This window comes from Cucumis sativus, chromosome 3, assembly GCF_000004075.3.
Source record: "Cucumis sativus cultivar 9930 chromosome 3, Cucumber_9930_V3, whole genome shotgun sequence".
In the NCBI taxonomy this organism is placed as follows: domain Eukaryota; kingdom Viridiplantae; phylum Streptophyta; class Magnoliopsida; order Cucurbitales; family Cucurbitaceae; genus Cucumis; species Cucumis sativus.
Window position 1 is genome coordinate 10,739,699 of NC_026657.2, and position 24,684 is coordinate 10,764,382.

The window sequence follows — 24,684 nt, forward strand, 5'->3', positions numbered from 1 at the left end:
TATATACTTCTATATATTTTTCGTTTTAGCTCTCATTTTGTCATCAATTAAATACTCTTTTCTGTTTTTCTTCTTCCCTTTTTATTATATTTTTTTCAATAAAATCTTTAACTTCTTTTCTTTTCTTTTCTTTTTCCTTTTTTACAAAGTGTGCATAATAAAAACAACAATAATAATTTAAAAGAAAAAATAATATATAATAATAATAATAAATAGAAAAATGTTGACAAAATATTTAAACTCGAGACAAATTGGGCTTTTTTTATATGGAGTGTACATTTAGTTTGTTTATTATAGATATATATATATATATATATATATATATATATATATATATATATATATAATTTTATTTAAATATTTTATCAAATTTGCTATTTTTAAAAAAATTCATAACATATAAAAATTTTGTTAATTTCTATCAATAATAGATACTGATATGTTTTTACCAGTGATATTGATAAATGTTTATATCATTGATATAATTCAAAATTTTGCTATAGTTTGTAAATATTTTAATTTTTAAAAAAAGTTTGTTAAATATATCGTATTTAAACATATAATCACAAAATGAGAAACACAATAATAAAATATAGTTTTCAACCACTTTAATATTTAAATGGAAACCTTGAGAATTTTTTTTAGGATAATTACTTTAAATGATGAAACTGATGAATATTGTAAAAGTGTTATTGTATGTTAGTAATAGATGATATAGAAATTAATAGATAATGAAATTTTGTTATATTTGTAAATATTTTAGTTCAGTTTTCTATATTTAAAAAATGTTTTTTTTTTTTTAAAGGATAATAAATTTGTTGTTGTAGTTGAGTTATAATAATTTGTGTTTATAGCGTAAATTATTTTTGTTCGAGTTATTATCTCAATCCATAAAATAAAATTGAGTTTAGCTTTTTAGGATTTTGTAGTCACTAACACATAAATATAATTTGTTATATGTGACGGTTCGTTATTTTTTTTATCACCTCCAATAATTAATTTCTAATAGTTCGAGTTAGTTAGAAGGTCGTTTTTTCTCATTTCTTTTCATTCTTTTATTTCTAAAATTTAAAATTGTTATATAGTGGATTTGACTTTTCAACAAAAACACAATTTAAACGACGACCCTTAATGTGTTTATCTTCTAGATTATAACATGTGGTTTGTTATATTTTTCATGAAATTATAATAAGAACTTACACAAATACTAAGAATATAACGAATAATATTTCGTGCGACAACTATTTGATTAAAAAATTAAACTTGTACATAGTAATTTTATTAATTATTTATGTCTTGGTATCCTATTTTACCAATATTAGTTTTGACAACTTTGAAAAGCTTTCAAAAATCTATTTTGTCTCAAGGTGAAGCACATTGAAAACTAGAAGGAAATAAGCATAATTTTAAATCTACTTTTTCATATATATCAAACAAAACATTGGTTTATTGATTTTTATCTTTTAGAATTAAGTTTTAATTTGTTTTCATGTACTTTCGTTCATGATTAAATTTAGGTCGACAAAAACACACTTGACATTTACGTGAGAGCATTGATAACTTTTAATAAGAGACAGAGAGAACGTGTAAAACAAAAAAAAAAATATTTTAGTGATCAAGTTAAAATGTAAAGCGTATTCCTACGAAGTTACAGTGACACATTTATAAAGAGAATGAAATAAAATTTACCTTTTTTCTCTTTGGATTAAGATGAAATGGATCTTTCCTCATCTCACACTAATTAGGGATTTGACTTGATTATATCGGAAATACATCTTTCTCGACTCTAACACAAAACCTATGCTAATGAAATAATATAAGAAAGATACTAACGTACATCTCAAAGCATATACTGCCTACTATTGTGCATTCCAGGGTGTTGTCCAACCATAACTTGTTGTGCAACAAAGATAAACGAGGCGGGAGAAGTATTATGGTGATAAGTATATTAGTAATTAAACAAATAAAATAAAGTAGGGAATGGGTGAAGTGATTACAAAAAAGGTGTGTTAAGGAAGAAAGAGAGAGAGATGAGAGATTATATAATTAAGGGATTAAGAAGTAAATGTTGGGAGGGGGAGGCTGCTGTCTGTCTCATTCCTTTCAACAAAGATTGAAAAGATTTGGAGATTGTCTTCTTTAAAGTCCAGGTGGCATTTAACAAAGGGATCTTTCTTTTAAAGTTTGTTTCTTCTTTTCTTTAACGATCATCATCATCATCATCATCATAATAATAATAATAACACCCTCTAATCAATTATTCAAATAAACCTTTATGCCATAATTAATTCTTAATTTCAGTGTTACACTGTTAGGTTTACTCTAATATAATGATTCTTATAACTTTAGATAAGTTTTTAATAAGTTTTTAATGTTGACGTTGGTGGTTAGAAACTTTAGGCTATATTATATTAAGGTAGCAATCCGCTTCTAGGTAAGTTTGAATGATATTTGTTAAGATTGATTTAATATGTGTGAGAGAAATCGATGTATTTAGTTTATATGTAAATGAAAAAATGATCGTGTGTTTACTGTCGATTGAACAATATAAGACTTAAAATTTAATTAATGAATATGTTGCATATGAAGAATTGTTGGAGATTATAACTTTGATGTGAGAGGAAAAGGTGAAAAATGAACGACAAACATATATTAAAATTTTAATGTGTAATAAATTGTTGTTACTTATCACATTCAACATTCAATTTTTAAAAGAAATAAATGTCATTGTCATATGCTTATAACTCAGCAACAATATCAAGTAAAATTGTTAGATGTTTAATTTGGATAATTTTAAACCCAAATTTCTTAAAATTTGCGATTATATTGAAACTAACTAAAATTTTAGTTTATAATATAATAAATTATTTGGTTATCTTATTATTGTTGAGTTTTTTTCTTTAGAAAGTTTAAATTTATTTCACCCATCAAAAGTTTAGAAACTTAGCCGAAAAAAAATAGAATTAACACACAATGCCAATCTAAGCATAATGTAATTAAAGGTATAATGATTACTTTTTCCTTCAAAAATTAACAAAACTCAAACTCGAGAATTGGATTTTTTTTTTGATATCAATTTATGTAATAAGTTTTGAAGCTCTATCGATTCAAATCACAAGCTATACTTAATTGTATTAATTTGAATCAATAACTTTTACCGGTCTACAAATTTTATAGAACCCTTTAGATTCCATTATAAAAACATCAAATAAAGTCTATAATCACGTCTAACTAAACTCCTAAAATTTCACCAATAAATCAATCTATACTATTTACAAACTATTACATTTGAAAACTGTCCCCGTACCAACACTTACACATATGTAAAGTATTAGTTTAAAATAATCAATAAATTACAATACAAATTTGAAAGAAAAATCTCAACTACAATTTTGAAAGATTATAATTTAAAAAGTTAAAGAGTTAGGGGCAAAATGGTAAATTGAGGAAAGAACGAAGAAAATAAAATAGAAAGTTGAAAGAAGAAAAAACAAAAGGGAGATTCCATAATATAAAGAGTAAAGAGAAGTGAGGCGGTGGGTGATGGGCATGGGGACTGGGGACTGGGGAGCGCAGCGCACGGATGATAGCTTTCTTAGTTCGCAACGAATTTGCAAAGACTAAGAGGCCCCAAATCCCACCAACCACAACTCCACATCTAATCATATATACTTCTTTTCTACAATTCCCTCCCCACCCTCTCTTCATCCAAATATACCCATCAACTTTTTCAATTTATCCTATCGATTATGTAATGTTTTCAAACAAATAATTATATGATTTTTTTTATAAGAAAAAACATAAAACAGGAAGATTTAAATAATATGTAAATGTTTATATCATTCTACACATTATGCTCATTGCTCCATATTTTTTTAAATATAAATAAGCGTTAGAAATTGATTCTAAAGTGTTTGTAAAAATAATTATCTATAGAGTATAGTATATTATTGTATAAAGAAAGAAAAATAAAAAAAGGAAGATACCTTGAGAACATTTTTCGTTTATTGGAAAATTAGTTCTCTTTCTAAAAAAAAACGTTTATTTAATTATCACGTGTTTTGAAAAAGGTGGCTTTCCAAACTGTTAATACTCAATTTTAGATTATTCATATTTAAAATAAAATAAACAATAAAAAAAAATAAAAGCGAGAAAATTAATTGCTTGAAACCAAATATTCTATTATTCTACTTTTCACTTGGCTTAATCCAACAGTCACAAAAATATATACATCCCTAAAATTTAAATGGTTAGAGTTTAGCTTATAAATTATAAATTAAATTTGTATTTAGTTTATAAATTTAAAAATATTAGATTAAATTATAAGGGTGATTAAAATTAATGAGAGGTAGTTTAATAATAATAAATTGAAATTTTGAAAAAAGATTAATGAAGAGACATTAACAGAAGAATGAAGTAAGATAATAAATAAAGAAGAGAATATTTCCCAAAAATAAAAAAGGATAGAGAGGCTATATAAACATCCCTAGGAGGTTTGGTGGAAGTAGGGGGAGAGAATAATTTCATTTTCTTTAGAGTAAAACAAAAAGAGAAGAAATTTCCAGTAACCTTGGAAGAATCACAGTCGTTCAATTCCTTCACTCCATCACTAACCGGAGCGGCTGAGATCCATTGAGATCAGGAAACGGCGACGTTTTATACAAGGGTGTGGTTGGTGAGGAGTCTTAAATGGGAGCGCCGGTGGTCGGGTCGACCCGGAAAAGTGCACCACGTGTCGGCAAAAGAACCCGGAAACCGGAGCAGGAGGTGAGCCGGTGGTCAAAAAGTGGGTTTCTTTTTCACTTGGAAGATGGATGGCCACAAGTGAGAAGGGGTAGTTTGGTAATTAAATCCCTCGTTTCTAATTGGTTCGCTTAACTCTTCCGAAGCTCCCGAGTGTCGGCGACCTATTTGCTCATTTTCCTTTTCAAACAAATTCTTCTTATCTACGGACCGACCTATACTGCTCTATCTGAGCTCTCTCTACTTTACTAAATTCACCATAACTATTCTTACCATCCTTTTATTTTTGTTTTTTTAATTCCTAATAAATCTTTAACCAACTTCTAAGTATCAATACTAGATTCAAATATCATGGTTTTAAAGCTATTTTTTGGACTCAAAATTCTTTATAATCTTTCTGTTGTATACAAATTGAAACTTGAGATGGTATAATAGTATCAAACTTAAATTTAATTTAATTTAATTTTTTTTTTGAGGTTATGGCCCCCAAATTATAAGTCTGGAATTTCATCAAAACTTTTAAAGAATTGGTGCAGAAGGATAGAATAGAAACGTTTATAAAGAAGCCAATGAAAATGTTACTAATTTTGAGAAGATAGTTATGTAGTTTTTTTAAACAAAATAGAGAAGAGTTCATAAATAACTTTTTATATATAAATAATCTACATTTTCCCTATTTAGTTTAGGTGTCGTAATTCAAAATTGACAGTATTAGGCCAATAATATATATCTTAATTAATTAAGTTAGATTAAAATTTATAAAAAAAAAAATGATATTTTGATTTAGAAATAACTCTTTATTTATATTATTTTATTGCAAATATTTGAGAAGAGGTGACTTTATTTTAATTAAGTTTTGTTTCCATACGTTACTATGCATTAATTCAAATGATATGAATATATCTTTTTATTTGTCCAAGAATTCTTTTTTTCTTATTAAACTCTGTTGTTCATGTGAATCTCTGAAAATCATCTACCAAAAATCAGCCCCTTCATTTAATAGAACATTGGAAGTTTGACATGCGTCAGAAGTAAATGGGAAGTCTTGCTTTTTATATTTTTCAAGATAGGGAATGGTGGTTCAATTAGAAACTTTGGATCAATCATTAATTAATTTAATGATGAAATTAAAAATAATTGAATTTGAAACTCATTAAAAGTTGATCAATGAGGTTGAAAAACATAGACTGACTAGTTCCAACAATGCCAAGTGTGTTCATTGTGACCCTTCGATGTTATTGTTTGGGTAATGTTCATTGGAGCTTAGGCTTAATTTATCCCAAACAATAATCGAAATCCAACTCCAATATAGTTAGGTTTGAGGGTCAAGTCCATGGAAACCAAAGCCCACATATAAAAATGAGAGTACTCATCATAGAATTCTCCCAACCATAAGAGATTCAAGGTGGAAAGATACAACAAACATTCTTCTAAGCACATTCAACCAAGAGAAAATAAGTACGATCAATAGTTTGATCGAACTTGTTTCACTATAAACCTTGTGCAAACAGAAGTTAGATTATTATAACTTTTAAAATATTTTTTGACAATTATAATTGTAGAAAAAAAATAGCTATAACATTAAGTAAATTAGAGTTGTGGTAAATTTCAAAATTTGAACTTATTTTACGTTTGATTTTTTGTTTTAAGAAATAAGGTCAATGAACTGTACTTGCACCTCTAAAACTAAATATCTAATTTGGCAGTCATCCTTTTTACCTAAGTTTAACTTAAGCCAAAATATTTCTAAAAAAATTCTTCACCCTTGTAAGCATAAATTAAACAAGGATGTGATCTCAAAAAAATTATATTTATTGTAACACAATACAAATGCAGAAGCCATAGAGAAGATACAAACTAAGGATGAACAAAAAGAGAGATATGAACAAGTTACAAAGTCAATCCATAAATTGTAAAATATTAAAATTTGAAGGATATCGAACCTGTTCATCTTCTAGAATCCATTAATCTCTCTTTATACAACTCCAAAAGTCCAGGAATCTGCTCCTTATGTGGGTTGATGAATTTTTTTATGAAACGGTTTTCAGAAGAATTAAACAACGAAGAAAGATACTCGTGTTTTTTAATCAAACCCTTTGACAGCAAAACTTGATAAATATAGCCTCTAGGCAAAAGCCTCTTCTTCAAACTATATAAAGTTAAACCTGGTCTTCTAGCAACGTAAGATGATTGGCATCCAATTTTGTTGACAAAATAATCCATTGCACCATTAATCTTATCCTCAGAAATCATCATACACCATGGATTCTTTTTAAAAGCTAAACGGATCTCTTCTTCAGACAATCCCCATTTCCTATAAACTTCAACCTTCTTATCCAATGTAGATTTGGTCATTGCTCTCAGACAAAAAACAGCAACAACAAACTGCATTTGTTGAGGGTTGAATCCCATTTCCGTAACTCTCTCTACAGCCTCCTTGAATCGGATGGAACTTGTCAAGAACATTTTAGGCTGCTGCTGAAGATAACTTGAAATATTTGAATCCGGAACTCCAGTTTGTTTCAGAATTTCAATATTGGGACCAACTGAAATTTGAAGATCCCAACCGAGAATATCCGCAGAGCGTTTTATGGCAGCGAGAGTCTTCTCCTCACTTCCAAGCACGGCTTGAATGTAATCAAAGGCTGGAATAATTCGTTTGTTTAAACTGCCTGCTAAAACACGAGGAACTGAGCATACAAATTTGACAATCTCTGGGGAAGAAAGACCTTTAGATTGAAAAAATAACAATTTGGGCAATATGGTTTTATCGGGGTTCGCAGAAAAAAGTGAAGGATACCTCTTGGCAAGGTCAGAGATTTGTGATTCAGAGAATCCATGACTCGCAAGTAACCCAATTACAGCCTTCCCATTATTCTCGAGCTGAGCAGTATTTGCCAACGAAGCAGTTTTCAGAGATGATACAATCTCAGAAGAGTTCGATAAGTATCTGAGAGATTTCAACGGATTTTCAGAAAATCCGTGAGAAAAAACTGAGGACGGAGATCTAAGTAGAAAGATTGTGCGAAACAAGTTAGACATGAATGTAAGAAGTGGGAGGAGAAGGAAGACAGGCCAGTTGGTTCCTTGTTGAGAAGAAGAAAGGGAGAAACTACAAATGCCTCACAAGAGGATGAAGCTATGAGAGAACAGATAAGAAAAAAGGCGGCGGCGTAGCATCGGCGATCGGCGGAGTGGGAAACAGAGAGAACAAAGAAAATAAGAAAAAGGAAGGAAAGAAGGGGTTAGGGTTTTCGAAGGGAAAAGGTCGAAAATAGCCTCTTTTCTAAATTAGCCCCTCAGTAAAAATTTGCTCACCTTTGTAAGGGAAATTGTAAAAAATATAACATTAAATATAATCAATTTTTGTATTTTTGAAAAAAACTCCTAAATTAAAAAAGGATGTGATTTTAAAAAAATTATATTTATTTTAACACAAAACAAATGCAGAAGCCTTAAAGAAAAAAAGATACAAAGTAAGGAATAAGGATGAACAAAAAGAGGGATACGAACAAGACACCAACTCAATCCATAAATTTCAGTTGTCACTACACATATCAACTAACAAAACAGTTTAATATTAAAATTTCAAGGAGATCGAACCTGTTCATCTTCTAAATTCATTAGCTTCTGTTCATACAACTCCAACAATCCAGGAACCTGCTCCTTATGAGCGTTGATGTATTTTTCTATGAAACGCTTTTCAGGAGGCTCAAACAACAAATCAAGATTCTTTTCCTTTTTAATCAAACCCTTTGACAGCAAAACTTGATAAACATAGCCTCTAGGAAAAAGCCTCTTCTTCAAACTATATGAAAGTAAACTTGGTCTTCTAGCAACCAGAGATGATTCACGTCCCATTTTGTTGATAAAAAAATCCATTGTATCATTAATCTTATCCTCAGAAAGTGCCATACACCATGGATACTTTCTAAAAGCTAAATAGAACTCTTCTTCAGACAATCCCCATTTCCTATAAACTTCAAGCTTCTTATCCCATGAAGATTTGGTTAATGATCGCAGAGCATGAACAGCAACAATAAACTGCAATCGTTGAGGGTTGAATCCCATTTCCGTAACTCTCTCTACAATCTCCTTGAATCGGATGGAACTTGTCGAGAACACTTTAGGCTGCCGCTGAAGATAAGTTGAAATATTTGAATCCGGAACTCCAAATTGTTTCAGAATTTCAATATTGGGACCAACTGAAATTCGAAGATTCCAACCGAGAATACGCGGAAAGCGTTTTATGGTAGCGACAGTCTTCTCCACAGTTCCAAGCACGGCTTGAATGTAATCAAAGAATGGAATAATTTCTTGGTTTAAACTTCGTTTTAAAATTTGAGGAGCAAAACATACTAATTTGGTAATCGCTGGGGAAGAAAGACCTTTAGATTTAAAAAACAACAATATGGGAAATAGGATCTCGGGGTTCGCAGAAAGAATTAGGGGGACCTTCTTAATAAGGTCAGAGATTTGTGATTCAGAGAATCCATGATTCTCAAAAAACGCAATTATAGCCTTCCGATTGTTCTTGAGCTGAACAACATTAGAAGCCAACGAAGCAGATTTCGGAGATGATACAATCTCAGAAGAGGTGGATAAGAATCTGAGAGATTTCAACGGACTTTCGGAAAATCCGTGAGTAAAGACTGAGGATGGAGATCCAGGTAGAATGATTCTGCGAAACAAGTTATACATGAGTGTAAGAAGTACGAGGAGAAGGAAGACTGACCTGTTGGCTCCTTCTAGAGAAGAAGAATTAGAGAAACTAGAAATTCCTCAAACGAGGATGAAGCTATGAAGGAAAATGACCGGCGCGAACCGGAGAGGTCATGCGACCGCCGGTAAAGATGGGAGACGGAGAAATCAAAAGAAACGGAAGAAAGAAAGGGAGTTAGGGTTTTTGAAGGGAAATGGTCGACAATACCCTCTTGCAAGTTTCCACTTTTCAAAACTAACTTTTTTTTTTTTTTTAATTCCGCAAAATAAAAAAGTTAGGAAATAAATTTGTAACCTACAAAAGTTCAAAAATTTTGGAAACTAAACCTAAAAAATAATACTTCAATCTTTAACTTTGGATAATAATGCTTCATTAAAACTTCATTAAAGTACAACCTTTCGCAACGATTGTTCTTACTAATTAGTGAGGGTAGGAATGTTCTAAAAATCACAAAGTGATGTTTATAATAATAGTGAACGTGGGTTGTGGTTAGCAAATAACAAGCACGAAGGTGACTGAATTACTATTATACTAATCATAACGATCATCTAACTCCAAATATAATTAATTCATTAATAATTTTATTTCTTCCATTCTTTTTCGCTTATTTAGAAGTATCATTTATTTAAAAGTAAGTACGAGTATATATGTATATATTCAAACTTATTTTTTTTCTGGAGGTTATGGCCCCAAAATTATTAAGTTTTAATTTCATACAAACTTTTAAGGAATTTGTAGGAGAATGATAGAATAGAAACAGTTATAAAGAAGCCCAAACCCAAATGTTATTAATTTTGAAATGGTAGCTACATTTTTATATCAAAACACACAAGAGTTCATAAATAATTTTTGTAATTTACATTTTTCCTATTTAGTTTAGGCGTCATAGTTCAATTTGGACTATTTTAGGCTAAGAATATATATATATATTAATTGATTGAGTTAGATTAAAAGTTATAAAAAATGATATTTGATTTAAAAATAACTCTTTATTTATTTTATTGCAAATGTTTGAGAATGAGATATGAAGTTATAAAAAAAGACTACGGAGTAACAGGTAACTTTGTTAATCAAGTTTTGTCTTCCTACTTTCCTATTATATTAATTCAAGTCGAATGATATGGATATTCAAGTTTGATGGTTAGATGTCTTTTTATTTGTAGACGAATTATTTTGTTCTTAATAAACGGTCATTCATGTAAAACTTTGAAAATCACTCCTAAACATCGGTCCCTTTGTTTAAATAATTGTCATGTAATTTATTAAATTAACGACAAAATTACAAATAATTAAATTTCAAACTCATTAAAAATGGACATATATTCCAATTCAAAATTGAATGTCCATTACCACCCTTTGATTGAATAAAATCATTTGGTCAAATCCACTATTATTATTTGGGAAAATGTTCAATGAAACTATAAATAGGCTTAATTTATACCAAACAATATCTAATATAGTTAAGCTCGAGGGCTAAGTCCATGAACCGATCAACTTACGACTTCAAATAGTTATCTAAGCACATTCAACAAGAGAGAATAAGAGCATTTCTCCATAAACCAAGGGGTTAGATTAATAACTTTTAAAATATTTATTGACAATTTTAATCCTAGAAAAAAATTGCTATAAGTAAATTAGAGTTGTTGTAAATTTTAAAGTTCCAAGTTAGGAAAGATTAAATATTCAAATGTTCGGCAAGTAAATAGTAAATTGTTTGGGCACAATGACCAAAGTGAGTATACTTTTCCATTTTTAAATTAAAAGAAGTTACTTAAAATTTTAAGACCCATTGTGAGTTATTTGGTTTGATGTGAATTTTTTCTTCCATTGAAGAAATGTTATAAAAAGTTAATATATAGCTAAAGTGAACACCTTCAAAAAAAATTATAAGATTTTTTTAGTAATTGTTTGATTTTCTTGATAATTATAAAAAATATTTATAAACTATAACAAATTCCATCATTTGTTGATTGGTAAATATTTTATTTTATTTTACTATTTTTAAAAATAATTTAGACGTGTTGTTTTTAAGAATGAGGTCAATAAACTGAATTTCTAGTTTGGTAGTCAACCTTTCTACCTAAGTTTAACTTTAGGTAAAAAATTTCTTAAAAAATTTGTTCACCCTTGTAAGCATAAAATTAAACAAGGATGTGATCTCAAACAAATTATATTTATGTTAACACAATACGAATGCAGAAGCCATAAAGAAGATGCAAACCAAGGATGAACAAAAATAGGGATACCAACACAATCTACTACACATATCAACTAACAATGCAGTTTGATATTAAAATTTCAAGGACATCGAACCTGTTCATCTCTTAGAATCCATTAATTTCTCTTCATACAACTCCAACAACCCAGGAATCTGCTCCTTATGCGGGTTGATGTATTTTTCTATGAAATGCTTTTCAGGAGACTTCAACAAGAAAGGAAGATTCTGGTGCTTTTTAATCAAACCCTTTGACAGCAAAACTTCATAAACATGGCCTCTAGGCAAAAGCCTCTTCTTCAAACTAAGTTGAAGTAAAATTGGTCTTCTAGCAGCGAAAGATGATTCGTATTCCATTTTATTGATAAAAAAATCCATTGCACCATTAATCTTATCCTCAGAAAATGTCATACACCGTGGATGCTTTCTAAAAGCTGAACGGATCTCTTCTTCAGACAATCCCCATTTCCTATAAGCTTCAACCTTTTTATCCCATGTAGATTTGGTCATTGATCGCAGACAAAAAACAGCATCAACAAACTGCCATTGTTGAGTGTTGAATCCCATTTCCTTAACTCTCTCTACAGTCTCCTTGAATTGGATGGAATTTGTCATGAACACTCTAGGCTGGTACTGAAGATATTTTAAAATATTTGAATCCGGCACTCCAATTTGTTTCAGAATTTCAATATTGGGACCAACTGCATTTCGAAGATCCAATCCGAGAATACGCGCAAACTGTTTTATGGTAGCGAGAGTCTTCTCCTCACTTCCAAGCACGGCTTGAAGGTAATCAAAGGCTGGAATAATTCGTTTGTTTAAACTATTTGATAAAACCCAAGGATCTGAACGTAATATTTCGAAAATCTCTGAGGAAGAATGAGCTTTAGATTGAAAAAACAACAATTTGGGCAACAGGTTTTTCTCGGGGTTGAAAGAAAGAATTGGAGGATACCTCTCGGCAAGGTAAGAGATTTGTGATTCAGAGAATCCATGATTCGCAAGTAAATCAATTACAGCCTTCCCTTTATTATTGAGCTGAACAGCATTAGAAGGCAACGAAGCAGATTTCGGAGATGATACAATCTCAGAAGAGGTCGATAAGTATCTAAGAGATCTCAACGAACTTTCGGAAAAACCGTGAGCAAAGACTGACGATGGAGATCTAAGTAGAAGGATTCTGCGAAACAAGTTAGACATGTCTGTAAAAACTGCGAGGAGAAGGAAGACAGACCTGTTGGTTCTTTCTTGAGAAGAAGAATGGGAATGGGAGAAACTACAAATGCGTCACAAGAGGATGAAGCTGTGAGAGAACAGAGAAGAAAAACGAACGGCAGCGAAGCATCGGCGATCAGCGGTGCATCGGCGTCTACGAGAGAACAAAGAAAATAAGAAAAGGGAAGAAATGAAGGAGTTGGGGTTTTTGAAGGGAAAAGGTCGAAAAAGCCTCTTCGAAGCTTTCACTTTCCAAAATTAGCCCCTTGGTAAAATAATTTTCTTTGTTAAAAATTGTTCACCCTTGGAAGCATAAATTCTAGAGGGAAATTGTCGAAAATATAGTGTAATGAATTTTGGATAAATAATTGGTCATTTTTTCTGTTTTTGAAAAAAAACCCTAAATTAAAAAAGATGTAACCTCAAAAAAATTATATTTATTTTAACAAAATAAAAATGCAGAAGCCATAAAGAAAGTACAAACTAAAGATGAACAAAAAGAGGAATACCAAGCCAATGTATAGATTTTAGCTGTCACTACAAAAATCAACTAACAAAACAGGTAAATATTAAATTTTCAAGGAACTGGAACCTCTTCATTTTCTAGAATCCATTAATTTCTGTTCATACAACTCCAACAATCCAGGAATCTGCTCCTTATGAGGGTTGATGAATTTTTCTATGAAACGCTTTTCAGGAGACTCAAACAACAAAATAATCTTCTTGTGCTTTTTAATCAAACCCTTTGACAACAAAACTTGATAAACATAGCCTCTAGGAAAAATCCTCTTCTTCAAACTAAGTGAAATTAAAACTGGTTTTCTAGCGACGAAAGATGATTGGCATCCAATTTTGTTGACAAAAAAATCCATTACACTATTGGTCTTATCCTCAGAAAACGTAATACACATAGGATTCCTTCTAAAAGCTATTCTGAAATCTTCTTCAGACAATCCCCATTTCCTATAAACTTCAAGCTTCTTATCCCATGAAGATTTGGTCAATGATCGCAGAGCAAAAACAGCAACAAGAAACTGCAATCGTTGAGGGCTGAATCCCATTTCCATAACTCTCTCTATAATCTCCTTGAATTGTATGGAACTTGTGAAGAACATTTTAGGCTGCCGCTGAAGATAAGTTGAAATATTTGAATCTGGCACTCCAAGTTGTTTCAGAATTTCAATATTAGGACCAACTGAAATTCGAAGATTCCAACCAAGAATACGCGGAAAGCGTTTTATGGTAGTGACAGTCTTCTCCACAGTTCCAAGCACGGCTTGAATGTAATCAAAGACTGGAATAATTTCTTGGTTTAAACTTCGTTTTAAAACTTGAGGAACTGAACATACTAATTTGGTTATCGCTGAGGAAGAAAGACCTTTAGATTGAAAAAACAACAATATGGGAAACAGGGTCTCGGGGTTCTCGGAGAGCATTAAAGGGACCTTCTTAACAAAGTCAGAGATTTGTGATTCAGAGAATCCATGATTCTCAAAAAACGCAATTATTGCCTTCCGATTGTTCATGAGCTGAACAACATTAGAAGGCAACGAAGCAGATTTCGGAGACGATACAATCTCAGAAGAAGTGGATAAGTATCTGAGAGATTTCAACGGACATTCGGAAAATCCGTGAGAAAAGACTGAGGATGGAGATCTAAGTAGAATGATTCTGCGAAACAAGTTATACATGAGTGTAAGAAGTAGGAGGAGAAGCAAGACTGACCTGTTGTTTCCTTCTAGAGAAGAAGAATGAGAGAAACTACAAATGCCTCAAACGAGGATGAAGCTATGAAGGAAAATGGCTGCGCGAGCCGGAGAGGTCATGCGGCCGCCGGTAAGAGTAGGAGTCGGAGAAATCAGAAGAAAGGCAGGGGGTTAGGGTTTATAAAGGGAAATGGTCGAAAGTACCCTCTTTTAAGTTTCCACTTTTCAAAATTAACCTTTTTTATTTTAAATTCCGCAAAATCAAAAGTTTATAAATCGTTAATGATATGTTTCTATAAAATTCTCCATTGCGATAAAATTCAAAAATTTTGCTATATAATTTATAACTATTTTAATTTATTTTGTTATTTTAAAAATATATTTAAACAAATTTAAAACCTAACAAAGTTTAGAATTTTTTTTAAATTAAACCTAAAAAAAGATACTTCAATCCTTAATTTTGGATAATTATGCTTCATTAAAACTTAATCAATGTAAACTTTTCAAGAAACCTTTCACAACAATTGTTATTGTTAATTAGTGAGTGCACGTTTGATGAAAGTGTAAAAAACAATTTAACATTGAAATCAAATCCTTGTTTTGGTGAAAGGAGTGATCCTTTTCTTAGATAAGGATGGGTCGAAAATTCATTTGATTTTACACCCATTTATTATTTAAAAATACCCGAATTTAAATTCAAGTCTAAGAAGTCAGATGCTGAGTTGGAAAAAAAAGTCTAATGGAAAAAGACTTTTGATTTGTTTTTATGAGTGTATGAGAAATCCAAACTGGCCTTTAATTTTTTAGAACTCCAAATGTGCAGCCATTCCTTTGTCACTCTCCATTGCGTGCAATTCTTCTTAGTGAAGGAGGGTTGTGACTAGCGAAGAACACCATGCACGAAGACGACTCAGTTGTGGTTCAGACAACGGCGAGCACGGATCAAACTCGATGCAACCCAACAGCTGCTAAGATGGAGACTTTGTCGATGACGGCAGAAACTGAGTTGTAGCTTGACAACTTGGACGGCTGCTAAACTCTTCGATTGAACTGATTCAGGAAGGGATATGAAGCTACAAGGGTGAAAAAAGAAAAAATCAAACTCACCTCTCATTTTTCTCCTATTTCAATGGCTTCCTCATTGCTGTAGTCTCAGGAATATCTATGAAAAAAATTCATTTCAATATTCTTTGTCTTGGGGAAGCAAAAATCCAGCCATTTTAACAATTATTTGCTACTATTTTAAAAAAAAATTATTCTTTGTTGATTTTTGTTGTTTATTTTTTAAATCCAGCCATTTATATGAAGCTGGAAGGTGAGGATGATACCTCTGCAATTTTGATTTGTTTTGGATTGCTACCTAAAAACAAAGTACACAACGTTATACACATGATCATGGAAGGAAACTCAATCATATTTTCTTCTGCTTCATCGATTCCTGTCGAAGTATTACAACTGGGTGTTATGAGGATAATAAAAGTAGACATCTACTCAACTTAGAACCAGAGAGATCAAATGGTTTTCTGAGTTTATAAGTCCAATAATCTCATTTCATTTCTATTTTCTTCTGTAAGGGTTGGTTTTCAACATTAAGAACTTTGCAGGGATATCTTAAAGAGGGTGAGTTTTGCTTGTAGAATAGAAACCAACAACCTTGATCAATGTTTCATTGGCTGCAGGTTCCAATGTTTAAGTAATTTGAAGAGATGATGTAGAGTTTAGTGTTGTTTTAATTAGCAATTTTTTGTTTTTAGTTCGCTTTCTCCTTGATATTTGACTGTTTGCAGCTCCTAATGTGGTTGAGAAGTCTGGGGATAGTCTATACATTGCATTTTCAATTTTTTTTATAAAAATGAAAGAATTTGTTTTAGCCAAAGGGGTAGACCCTTAATCACATCCTATGATTGTTTGAGTTTGTTCGATGTGTTTTTTTATATAAATTGTTGTGTGCAAAGTAAATATTTTGTTTCTATATTCGAAAAGATCCCTACAAACAAGAGTTAATTTTTTTTATCAAAATTCCAAAACCAAAATTAAGTTATAAAGAACTATAATCCATTTGATAACGATTTGTTTTTAAAAATGAAGTCTTCAAACTTACATATAAGCTAAATTTGTTAGTTCACCTTGTAAGGGTAAATTAAACAAGGATGTGATCTTAAAAAAAAATTATGTCTATGTTAACACAATACAAATGAAGAAGCCATAAAGAAGATACAAACTAAGGATGAACGAAAAGAGGGATACGAGCAAGATACCAAGTCAATCCATAAATTCTAGTTGTCACTACACATGGCAACTAACAAAACAGTTAGATATTAAAGTTTCAAGGAATTGGAACCTGTTCATCTTTAGAATCCATTAATTTCTGTTTATACATCTTCAACAATCCAGGAATCTGCTCCTTATGAGGGTTGATGATTTTTTCTATGAAACGCTTTTCAGGAGACTCAAACAACAAAAAAAGATACTCGTGTTTTCTAATCAAACCCTTTGACAGCAAAACTTGATAAACAAAGCCTCTAGGGAAAAGCCTCTTCTTCAAACTAAGTGAAATTAAAAGTGTTCTTCTAGCAACGAAAGATGGTTCGCATCCAATTTTGTTGACAAAAAAATCCATTCCGCCATTAATCTTATCCTCAGAAAACGTTATACACAATGGATTCTTTCTAAAAGCTAAACTGAGCTCTTCTTCAGACAATCCCCATTTCCTATAAACTTCAACCTTCTTATTCCATGTAGATTTGGTTATTGATTGCATAGCAGAAACAGCAACAACAAACAGCAATCGTTGAGGGTTGAATCCCATTTCCGTAACTCTCTCTACAATCTCCTTGAATCGGATGGGACTTGTCGAGAACAATTTAGGATGCCGCTGAAGAAAAGTTGAAATATTTGAATCCGGCACCCCAAATTGTTTCAGAAGTTCAATATTGGGATCAACTGAGATTCGAAGATCCCAACCGAGAATACGCGGAAAGCGTTTTATAGTAGTGACAGTCTTCTCCACAGTTCCAAGGACGGCTTGAATGTAATCAAAGACTGGAATAATTTCTTGGTTTAAACTTCGTTTTAAAACTTGAGGAGCAGAGCATACTAATTTGGTAATCGCTGAGGAAGAAAGACCTTTAGATTTAAAAAACAAAAATATGGGAAATAGGGTCTCGGGGTTCGCAGAAAGAATTAGAGGGATCTTCTTAACAATGTCAGAAATTTGTAATTCAGAGAATCCATGATTCTCAAAAAACGCAATTACAGCCTTCCGATTGTTCTTGAGCTGTACAACATTAGAAGGCAACGAAGCAGATTTCGGAGATGATACAATCTCAGAAGAGGTGGATAAGAATCTGAGAGATTTCAACGGACTTTCAGAAAATCCGTGAGTAAAGACTGAGGATGGAGATCTAAGTATAAGGATTCTGCGAAACAAGTTATACATGACAGCAAGAACTGCGAGGAGAAGGAAGACTGACCTGTTGGTTCCTTCTTGAGAAGAGGAATGTGAGAAACTACAAATGCCTCAAAAGAGGATGAAGCTATGAAGGAAAATGGGCGGCGCGAGTCGGAGAGGTAATGCGGCCGCCGGTAACAATGGGAGACGGAGAAATCAGAAGAATAGTAGGTAAGAAAGGGAGGGAGTTAGGGTTGGCGAATGATCAAAAAATAGGATAATTTTGAAGGATGTAAAGAGTTTTGAGATGAATTAAAAAAAAGATGTGTTTTAGGACAAATTGGTTGGAAAAAGTCTATATTACCCTCAAGTTAAAAAATATCCTAAAATCAATTTATGAACCCTCTCTTCTCTTTCTCCTTCTGTTTTTCCACTTTCTAAAAATATTTCATTTTTCTCTCATCCCTCCCTCTGGTATTCCATTTTTCCTCATTTTCACAAAATTTCCTTTTTCTTCATTTTTCATTCTTTAATTCGTTTTCTTGAAATTCCTTTCTCGAACTCTTCCAATGGTCTTCCACCGGCCTTTAAAAACCATGTCGTTCCTTATCACCTCATTCTTCGCCTTTTTCAAGCTTCTTCCTTTTCGAAATCAATTTCTCTTTCATAGAAGCCATTTAAGCTCTCACAGTTCGTTGTCATGGTCGTCTCCCACTTTGTATCATCTTCGATATCTTTCTTATTTGGACTACGTAGCCAAGCAACTCGACATCTACCACACAATGTTTAGCGACATTGGAGGTTTTGGCCTAGCTTGTTATGTCTCTCTTTGGCTTAACCTTCCTCACTGGAACGTCGTCGCCCACGACTTTCTCTGTCATATTTTAAAGAAGGTATCGTTCAGCTCCATCAAACCTAATTGCCGACTAACATCGCATAAGCAAATGGTGAAGATGGTTGGTCGATTTTTCAAAATCTGTCTATTTTAGAAACTTGCAGGTTGTTACTGTAGCTAAAATTGAGCAATAATTTAAAATTTTTGGTAGATTTCTACCTAATGATGTGTATTTATTAGGTCTCGGAGGCCCTCACTTTTGATTATTTGTTTGGATTGGCTCACATGGATGGTTCTTGATGCATTTGTTGGTGGTGCCATGAATAGGAAGGGAAAGAGGGAGAGGTAGTTACCAGTCAGATGCTCCTAGGGGACGGTTTGGTTCTCATAGTTTGGGTCGATGAAGCAGCCAAGATGGAAGCAACTATGGTCAGTTGAGAGGCAACAGTTTCCCTCAATGGGTTACCACAAGGTTCATTAGTAATGTTAATTTGTGGGGAATTGATTATCAAGATAAGATGATACTTTTCCTCCTTAGATGGTTTTTAAGATGCAATTCAAGTGGAAAAAAATTGGCATTTCAAGTACAAGCACTAGTTAGACAATTGGAGGGAAATAGACTTGAGAGATGAAGACCCTTTTCATTAAATTTTACCCTTTTGTAGTAGTTCCGTAGTCATTAGGTGAATATTGTTGCCATTTTACAATCAAATAATGTATAATTGAGTGAGTATATTGCCAAATAAATGAACAATTTAGATCATTGAATGCCAGTTTTTTCATCATGCTTTGTAGTGAGATTTCGTTAATCAAAATCAACAAACAACTTAGATGTTTGAATTTTGAAGTTTAGTTTGAAAAAAAAAAAACTCATGTGTTGTATATAGTTGTTTTTCAAGGATAACGTTGGATCATGATACATGTAAGTCTTTCGATGTATAACAATATCTCTGTTTGTTCTTCATTCTCATTTTAATGCATGGCTATTGCCTTAATCATCAACTGGGTGTGAGTATGGTTTTTATGAGGATAATACTAATAGACATCAACTCAGCTTTAGAACCAGAGATCAAATGGTTGCCTGAGTTTATAAGTTCAATAATCTCATTTCATTTCTTCTCTTCTGTGTGTGTTGGTCTTCATCATTAAGAACTTTGCTGGGATATCTTAAAAGAGGGTGAGTTTTGCTTTGGTACATTTGTGAAGCAACGTGGTAGAATAGAAACAAACAACCTTCATCAATGTTTCATCGGCTTGCAGGTTCCAATGCTTAAATAATTTGAAGAGGAGAAGTTAGAAGAGATGATGAAGAGTTTAGTGTTGTTTTAATTAGCAATTTTCTGTAAATGATGAGCAACCTTATTGTTTGGGGGAACTTAGAATAGTATTCTCAAGAAGCAAAGGAAAAAAAAATTCAACCAACCTGTTCTTGAAGCCATGATAAATTTACAAATTATATAGTTCATAAACCCAAATTAGAAAAAAAAAATCAAAACTAAATACACCAAAAAGAAGAGTAAACTCAAATGTTGAAAAAAAATCTCCCAAAATTCACTCTGAGTAAATCACCCAAATCCAATTTGTACATCTTTTACTCATGTTTTAAAGTAATAAATATTTTAAGCATGGACAAGAATCTGGAGGAAAAACTAAAAAAAAAAATCATGAACAAAGGGAGCATCCATCCATACAAACCCACCACCAAGTACAAAACTATGCTTGAAATTGACTTGAATTAAAGGTAACACTTAATGATACTTGATCATCGTTATAATGTTGGAAGAATGAGCAAGAACTTGATATCAATAATGTTGGAAGCTCATTTTGTTTCAATGGCCAACTTGAATCTTCCAAATAGTTCAATAAATAAGCAAATAAATAACTTATCTTTATTTATAAATATAGGAAGATAAATACACAAGCTAAAAATTTTACTCTATTTCTAAATGTTTTCAATTGTTTAACCATTTTTTTAAAAAAAATCCTAAATCTTATTATAATATTTTCAAATTCACACCTTTTTATTAAAATGAAAGAATTTATTTTGCCAAAGGGGCAGACCCTTAATCACATTTTATGATTGTTTGAGTTTGTTCTACATGTTCTTTTAATAAATTAAATAATGCAAATTTTAAAAACAATATTTTTAGCCTATCAATGTGTCATCAAATTGAATAAGGCAAAGTTAGGCAACCATTTTCTTTTAGGTTTTTAAGATCTGAAAATTAAGCATATGTATAAATATTTATCCACTTCTTACCATTATTTATATCTTTATGAAGTACAAGAACAGAATTATTTCCAAAATTCCAAAAACAAAAGTAAGTTATAAAGAATTATAATCCAATTGATATCAGTTTGATTTGAAGTTTTTGAAAATTAAGTCTACTGACAGTCCATACATATCTAAAGCTAAATTCTTTGTTTTGTAATCAACCTTTTACCCAAGTTTAAAGTCAAAATTTTTCTAAACAAGTTGTTCACCCTTGTAAGCATAAAATTAAACAAGGATGTGATCTCAAAAAAATTATATTTATGTTAACACAATACGAATGCAGAAGCCATAAAGAAGATGCAAACTAAGGATGAACAAAAAGAGGGATACCAACAAAATACCAAGTCAATCCATAAATTCTAGTTGTCACTACACATATCAACTAACAAAACAGTTCAATCTAAAAGTTTCAAGGAATTCAAACCTGTTCATCTTTAGAATCCGTTAATTTCTGTTTATACAACTCCAACAATCCAGGAACCTGCTCCTTGTGAGGGTTGATCATTTTTTCTATGAAACAGTTTTCAGAAGACTTAAAAAACAAAGAAAAATTGGCGTACTTCTTAATCAAACCCTTTGACAGCAAAACTTGATAAACATGGCCTCTAGGCAAAAGCCTCTTCTTCAAACTAAGTGCAAGTAAAATTGGTCTCCTAGCAGCGAAAGATGATTCGCATTCCATTTTATTGACAAAAAAATCCATTGCACCATCAATCTTATCCTCAGAAAATGTCATACACCATGGATTCTTTCTAAAAGCTAAACGGATATCTTCTTCAGACAATCCCCATTTCCGATAAACTTCAACCTTCTTATCCCATGTAGATTTGGTCATTGATCGCAGAGCAAAAACAGCAACAACAAACTGCAATCGTTGAGGGTCGAATCCCATTTCCGTAACTCTCTCTACAATCTCCTTGAATCGGATGGAATTTATCAAGAACGTTCGAGGCTGGTACTGAAGAAAAGTTAAAATATTTGATTCCAGCACTCCAATTTGTTTCAAAATTTCAATATTGGGACCAACTGAATTTCGAAGATCCAAACCGAGAATATCTGGATAGTGTTTTATGGCAGCAAAAGTCTTCTCCTCACTTCCAAGCACGGCTTGAATGTAGTCAAAGGAAGGAATAATTCGTTTGTCTAAACTTCTCGTTAAAATACGAGGAAAGGCACATACTAATCTGGCAATCTCTGGGGAAGAAAAACCTTTAGATTGAAAAAATAACAATTTGGGCAATAGGGTTTTCTCGGGCTTCGCAGAAAGAATTGGAGGAAACCTCTTGGCAAGGGCAGAGATTTGTGATTCAGAGAATCCATGATTCGCAAGTAACGCAATTACATCCTTCCGACTATTCTCGAGCCGAACAGCATTAGAAGCCAACGAAGCAGACTTCGGAGATGATGCAATCTCAGAAGAGGTGGATAAGTATCTGAGAGATTTAAACGGACTTTCGGAAAATCCGTGAGAAAATACAGAGGATGGAGATCTAAGTAGAAGGATTCTGCAAAACAAGTTAGACATTACTGAAAGAACTGGGAGGAGAAGGAAACCAGACCTGTTGGTTCCTTGTTGAGAAGAAGAATGGGAGAAACTACAGAGGATGAAGGTGTGAGAGAAGAGAGAAGGAAGAGTGAGGTGTTGGTACCTTGTTGAGAAGAAGAATGGGAGAAACCACAAATGCCTCACAAGAGAATGAAGCTATGGGAGAACAGATAAGGGAAATGGGGGGCGGCGGAGCATCGGACATCGGCGGAGTGGGAGACAAAGAGAACAAAGAAAATAAGACAAGGAATGAACGAAGGGGGTTAGGGCTTTTGAAAGGAAATCGTCGAAATTAGGTTTTTCCTTTTCTTTCTTTTTATTTTGAAAACTAGTTGAAAAACATATGGGACGGAAAAGGGGTTAGGGCTTTACAAACGAAAGAAGATAGTTTTCTTTTTTTTGAGATAAGAGGACCTAAAATTGTATATTATATTACAAATTTGCTTAAATTTATCAATATTTTTAGAAATATCCTAAATTGATTAATATTTTAACTAAAATGACCGATTTATCCATCTCTATTATTAATAATATAGTTCACTTTTCAAAATTAACCCCTTTGATGCAATACATTTGTCAGTACATTTTAAGCTATTTTACTTGAACAAATTCTGGAAATAAAATAAATAAAATTGTGTGACTTTATTTTGCAAAGACTTATCTTTCATTTTCTTTAAGCTTTTAACGTGACTATAATTTTGGTGCAAAAATTTGATCTCGAACTCAAATCTTATAAATCGTGTTTTAGCGAGTAATTATACACATATTGAACAAAATTATTTTGAATGATTGTATATAATATAATTAAATTATGTGCATGTTGTAAAATTAGGAAAGAAGTCATATTAAAATTCTTATCATACAATGATTATAAGCTTCATCGATTCTGATAAATAATCTTGTAATTAACAATTTAGGCAATAGGGTTCTCTCGGGGTTCGCAGAAAGAATTTTAGGATACCTCTTGACAAGGTCACAGATTTGTGATTGAGAGAATCCATGATTTGCAAGTAACGCAATTACAGCCTTCCGATTATTCTCGAGCTTAACATCATTAGAAGCCAACGAAGCAGATTTAGGAGATGATACAATCTCAGAAGAGGGGTGGATATTCTCCCAATCAAAAGAATAATCAACTAACAACTCCCAAACCACGTGACATATAGCCTTCACTTGTGGAAAGGAGTATAATACACAACAATAGTATGGTGTCTTCCTCCCATTCACATCTTTTAACAAAAACCTCAAATTCATAATATTGGTTTGTTATTATTTATTATTATTCTTAAACGTCTTAACGACAAGGTGATGGCGTAAATTCATGTCAATACAAGAGTTTTGGTCTCTATCGACATAAAGAAAGGTAGACAAATCATAAAAAGATGTGGGTAAAGCATCTGCCAGTGTTATTTTTGTGTGGACACACGTGCATATGGTCAGGCGACCAACCATTCAGCACGCCTACCAAACGATCACCCATGCTTGTCCAAGCACAACACATGTAACACCATGTGTGCACCAAGCACTGTGTCAACCTTGAGTTGACACACGCTCATGCTAGACATGTGCAGACACGTCCAGAAGCTTCCATGACGGTCCAAATGGATATGGTGTTGGTCAAAAGTGTCATGGTAAGTTCAAAATGTTCTAGAGTCATTTGTAAAGGGCCAAAACGCCTTGTATGTTCTAGATAGGTTCTTGGCCGACCTTCTAAGCCCCAAGGTCAATTAGGAAGGTTATAAATACTTCTTAGAGGGATCATTTGTAATCTTGGCATAACCTAGTCAAGCATGGCAACCTTGCCTCATCATTTGTACACCCGGTAACCTGGCAACCTGGCAAATGGCAATACTCTGGCAAGGGACTACACCCATTTGTACCCCTTACTTGGAATGCAAAGTAACATTTCCAAGAACTGTCAAGCCAAGCCCCCTCATTCTTCCAAATTTTCTTGCCTTTCAATCATTCTAAATATTTATGACAACATAGTGCTTAGTGCACTAACCTCTCAAAGGCTAACTTGGCTATGTGGACA

General features: G+C 32.3%; 6 protein-coding genes across 12 annotated transcripts; all 6 read right to left on the reverse strand.

Annotated features, from left to right (window-relative positions):
- Positions 1 to 6,534: 6,534 nt before the first annotated feature.
- Positions 6,535 to 9,677, reverse strand: LOC101221269 (transcription termination factor MTERF6, chloroplastic/mitochondrial). 3 transcript variants are annotated; one of them, XR_968935.2, is made up of 3 exons: positions 8,347 to 9,676; positions 7,544 to 7,693; positions 6,535 to 7,415 (listed from the first exon to the last, which is right to left on the reverse strand). XR_968935.2 is itself a non-coding variant. In XM_011652737.2 (2 exons), the coding sequence occupies exons 1-2, from the start codon at positions 9,442 to 9,444 to the stop codon at positions 7,673 to 7,675; spliced, it is 1,119 nt and encodes a 372-aa protein (XP_011651039.2). In that variant the 5' UTR covers positions 9,445 to 9,677; the 3' UTR covers positions 6,535 to 7,672. The 3 variants fall into 3 exon arrangements, 2 of the variants coding, with proteins under 2 accessions (XP_011651039.2, XP_011651040.2); XM_011652737.2 differs by having other exon boundaries at positions 6,535 to 7,693; positions 8,347 to 9,677; XM_011652738.2 differs by lacking the exon at positions 7,544 to 7,693.
- Positions 6,691 to 7,155, reverse strand: LOC116401671. Its single transcript, XM_031883146.1, has one exon. It carries the CDS (start codon positions 7,153 to 7,155, stop codon positions 6,691 to 6,693), a length of 465 nt encoding a protein of 154 aa, XP_031739006.1.
- A 1,943-nt stretch (positions 9,678 to 11,620) lies between the features above and the next one.
- LOC101221507 lies at positions 11,621 to 18,273 on the reverse strand. Of its 4 annotated transcripts, none has more exons than XM_031882016.1 (2): positions 18,076 to 18,273; positions 11,621 to 13,050 (listed from the first exon to the last, which is right to left on the reverse strand). In XM_031882016.1, the coding sequence occupies exon 2, from the start codon at positions 12,879 to 12,881 to the stop codon at positions 11,784 to 11,786; it is 1,098 nt and encodes a 365-aa protein (XP_031737876.1). In that variant the 5' UTR covers positions 12,882 to 13,050; positions 18,076 to 18,273; the 3' UTR covers positions 11,621 to 11,783. The 4 variants fall into 4 exon arrangements, with proteins under 4 accessions (XP_031737876.1, XP_011651043.2, XP_031737875.1 ...); XM_011652741.2 differs by lacking the exon at positions 18,076 to 18,273 and adding an exon at positions 14,622 to 14,874; XM_031882015.1 differs by lacking the exon at positions 18,076 to 18,273 and adding an exon at positions 13,489 to 14,589.
- Positions 13,493 to 14,587, reverse strand: LOC105435087 (transcription termination factor MTERF6, chloroplastic/mitochondrial-like). Its single transcript, XM_011654459.2, has one exon. It carries the CDS (start codon positions 14,585 to 14,587, stop codon positions 13,493 to 13,495), a length of 1,095 nt encoding a protein of 364 aa, XP_011652761.2.
- Positions 15,396 to 18,077, reverse strand: LOC105434840 (transcription termination factor MTERF6, chloroplastic/mitochondrial-like). Of its 2 annotated transcripts, XM_031882014.1 has the most exons (3): positions 16,944 to 18,077; positions 15,710 to 15,764; positions 15,396 to 15,631 (listed from the first exon to the last, which is right to left on the reverse strand). In XM_031882014.1, the coding sequence occupies exons 1-2, from the start codon at positions 18,039 to 18,041 to the stop codon at positions 15,741 to 15,743; spliced, it is 1,122 nt and encodes a 373-aa protein (XP_031737874.1). In that variant the 5' UTR covers positions 18,042 to 18,077; the 3' UTR covers positions 15,396 to 15,631; positions 15,710 to 15,740. The 2 variants fall into 2 exon arrangements, with proteins under 2 accessions (XP_031737874.1, XP_011651042.1); XM_011652740.2 differs by lacking the exon at positions 15,710 to 15,764 and having other exon boundaries at positions 15,396 to 15,675.
- Positions 18,274 to 19,742: 1,469 nt separating the features above from the next.
- On the reverse strand, positions 19,743 to 22,990 carry LOC116402547 (transcription termination factor MTERF6, chloroplastic/mitochondrial-like). Its single transcript, XM_031882013.1, has 2 exons — positions 21,528 to 22,990; positions 19,743 to 20,097 (listed from the first exon to the last, which is right to left on the reverse strand). Exons 1-2 carry the CDS (start codon positions 22,626 to 22,628, stop codon positions 19,996 to 19,998), a joined length of 1,203 nt encoding a protein of 400 aa, XP_031737873.1. The 5' UTR covers positions 22,629 to 22,990; the 3' UTR covers positions 19,743 to 19,995.
- Between the last annotated feature and the right edge of the window lie 1,694 nt (positions 22,991 to 24,684).

Excerpts from the sequence above, each read along its gene's own strand:
- LOC116401671 (XM_031883146.1), bottom strand. The coding sequence starts at position 7,155 with ATGGGATTCAACCCTCAACAAATGCAGTTTGTTGTTGCTGTTTTTTGT.
- LOC116402547 (XM_031882013.1), bottom strand. The coding sequence starts at position 22,628 with ATGTCTAACTTGTTTTGCAGAATCCTTCTACTTAGATCTCCATCCTCT. Across the intron at positions 20,098-21,527 it reads CGGATTCTAAAGATGAACAG|CATTGGAACCTGCAAGCCGA; the intron begins GTTTGAATTCCT and ends AAATTATTTAAG.
- LOC101221269 (XM_011652737.2), bottom strand. The coding sequence starts at position 9,444 with ATGTATAACTTGTTTCGCAGAATCATTCTACCTGGATCTCCATCCTCA. Across the intron at positions 7,694-8,346 it reads TGAATTTAGAAGATGAACAG|ATACTTATCGAACTCTTCTG; the intron begins GTTCGATCTCCT and ends GAAATCTCTCAG.
- LOC101221507 (XM_031882016.1), bottom strand. The coding sequence starts at position 12,881 with ATGTCTAACTTGTTTCGCAGAATCCTTCTACTTAGATCTCCATCGTCA.
- LOC105434840 (XM_031882014.1), bottom strand. The coding sequence starts at position 18,041 with ATGTATAACTTGTTTCGCAGAATCCTTATACTTAGATCTCCATCCTCA. Across the intron at positions 15,765-16,943 it reads TGGATTCTAAAGATGAACAG|ATATTCCTGAGACTACAGCA; the intron begins GTTCCAATTCCT and ends TTTTTTTCATAG.
- LOC105435087 (XM_011654459.2), bottom strand. The coding sequence starts at position 14,587 with ATGTATAACTTGTTTCGCAGAATCATTCTACTTAGATCTCCATCCTCA.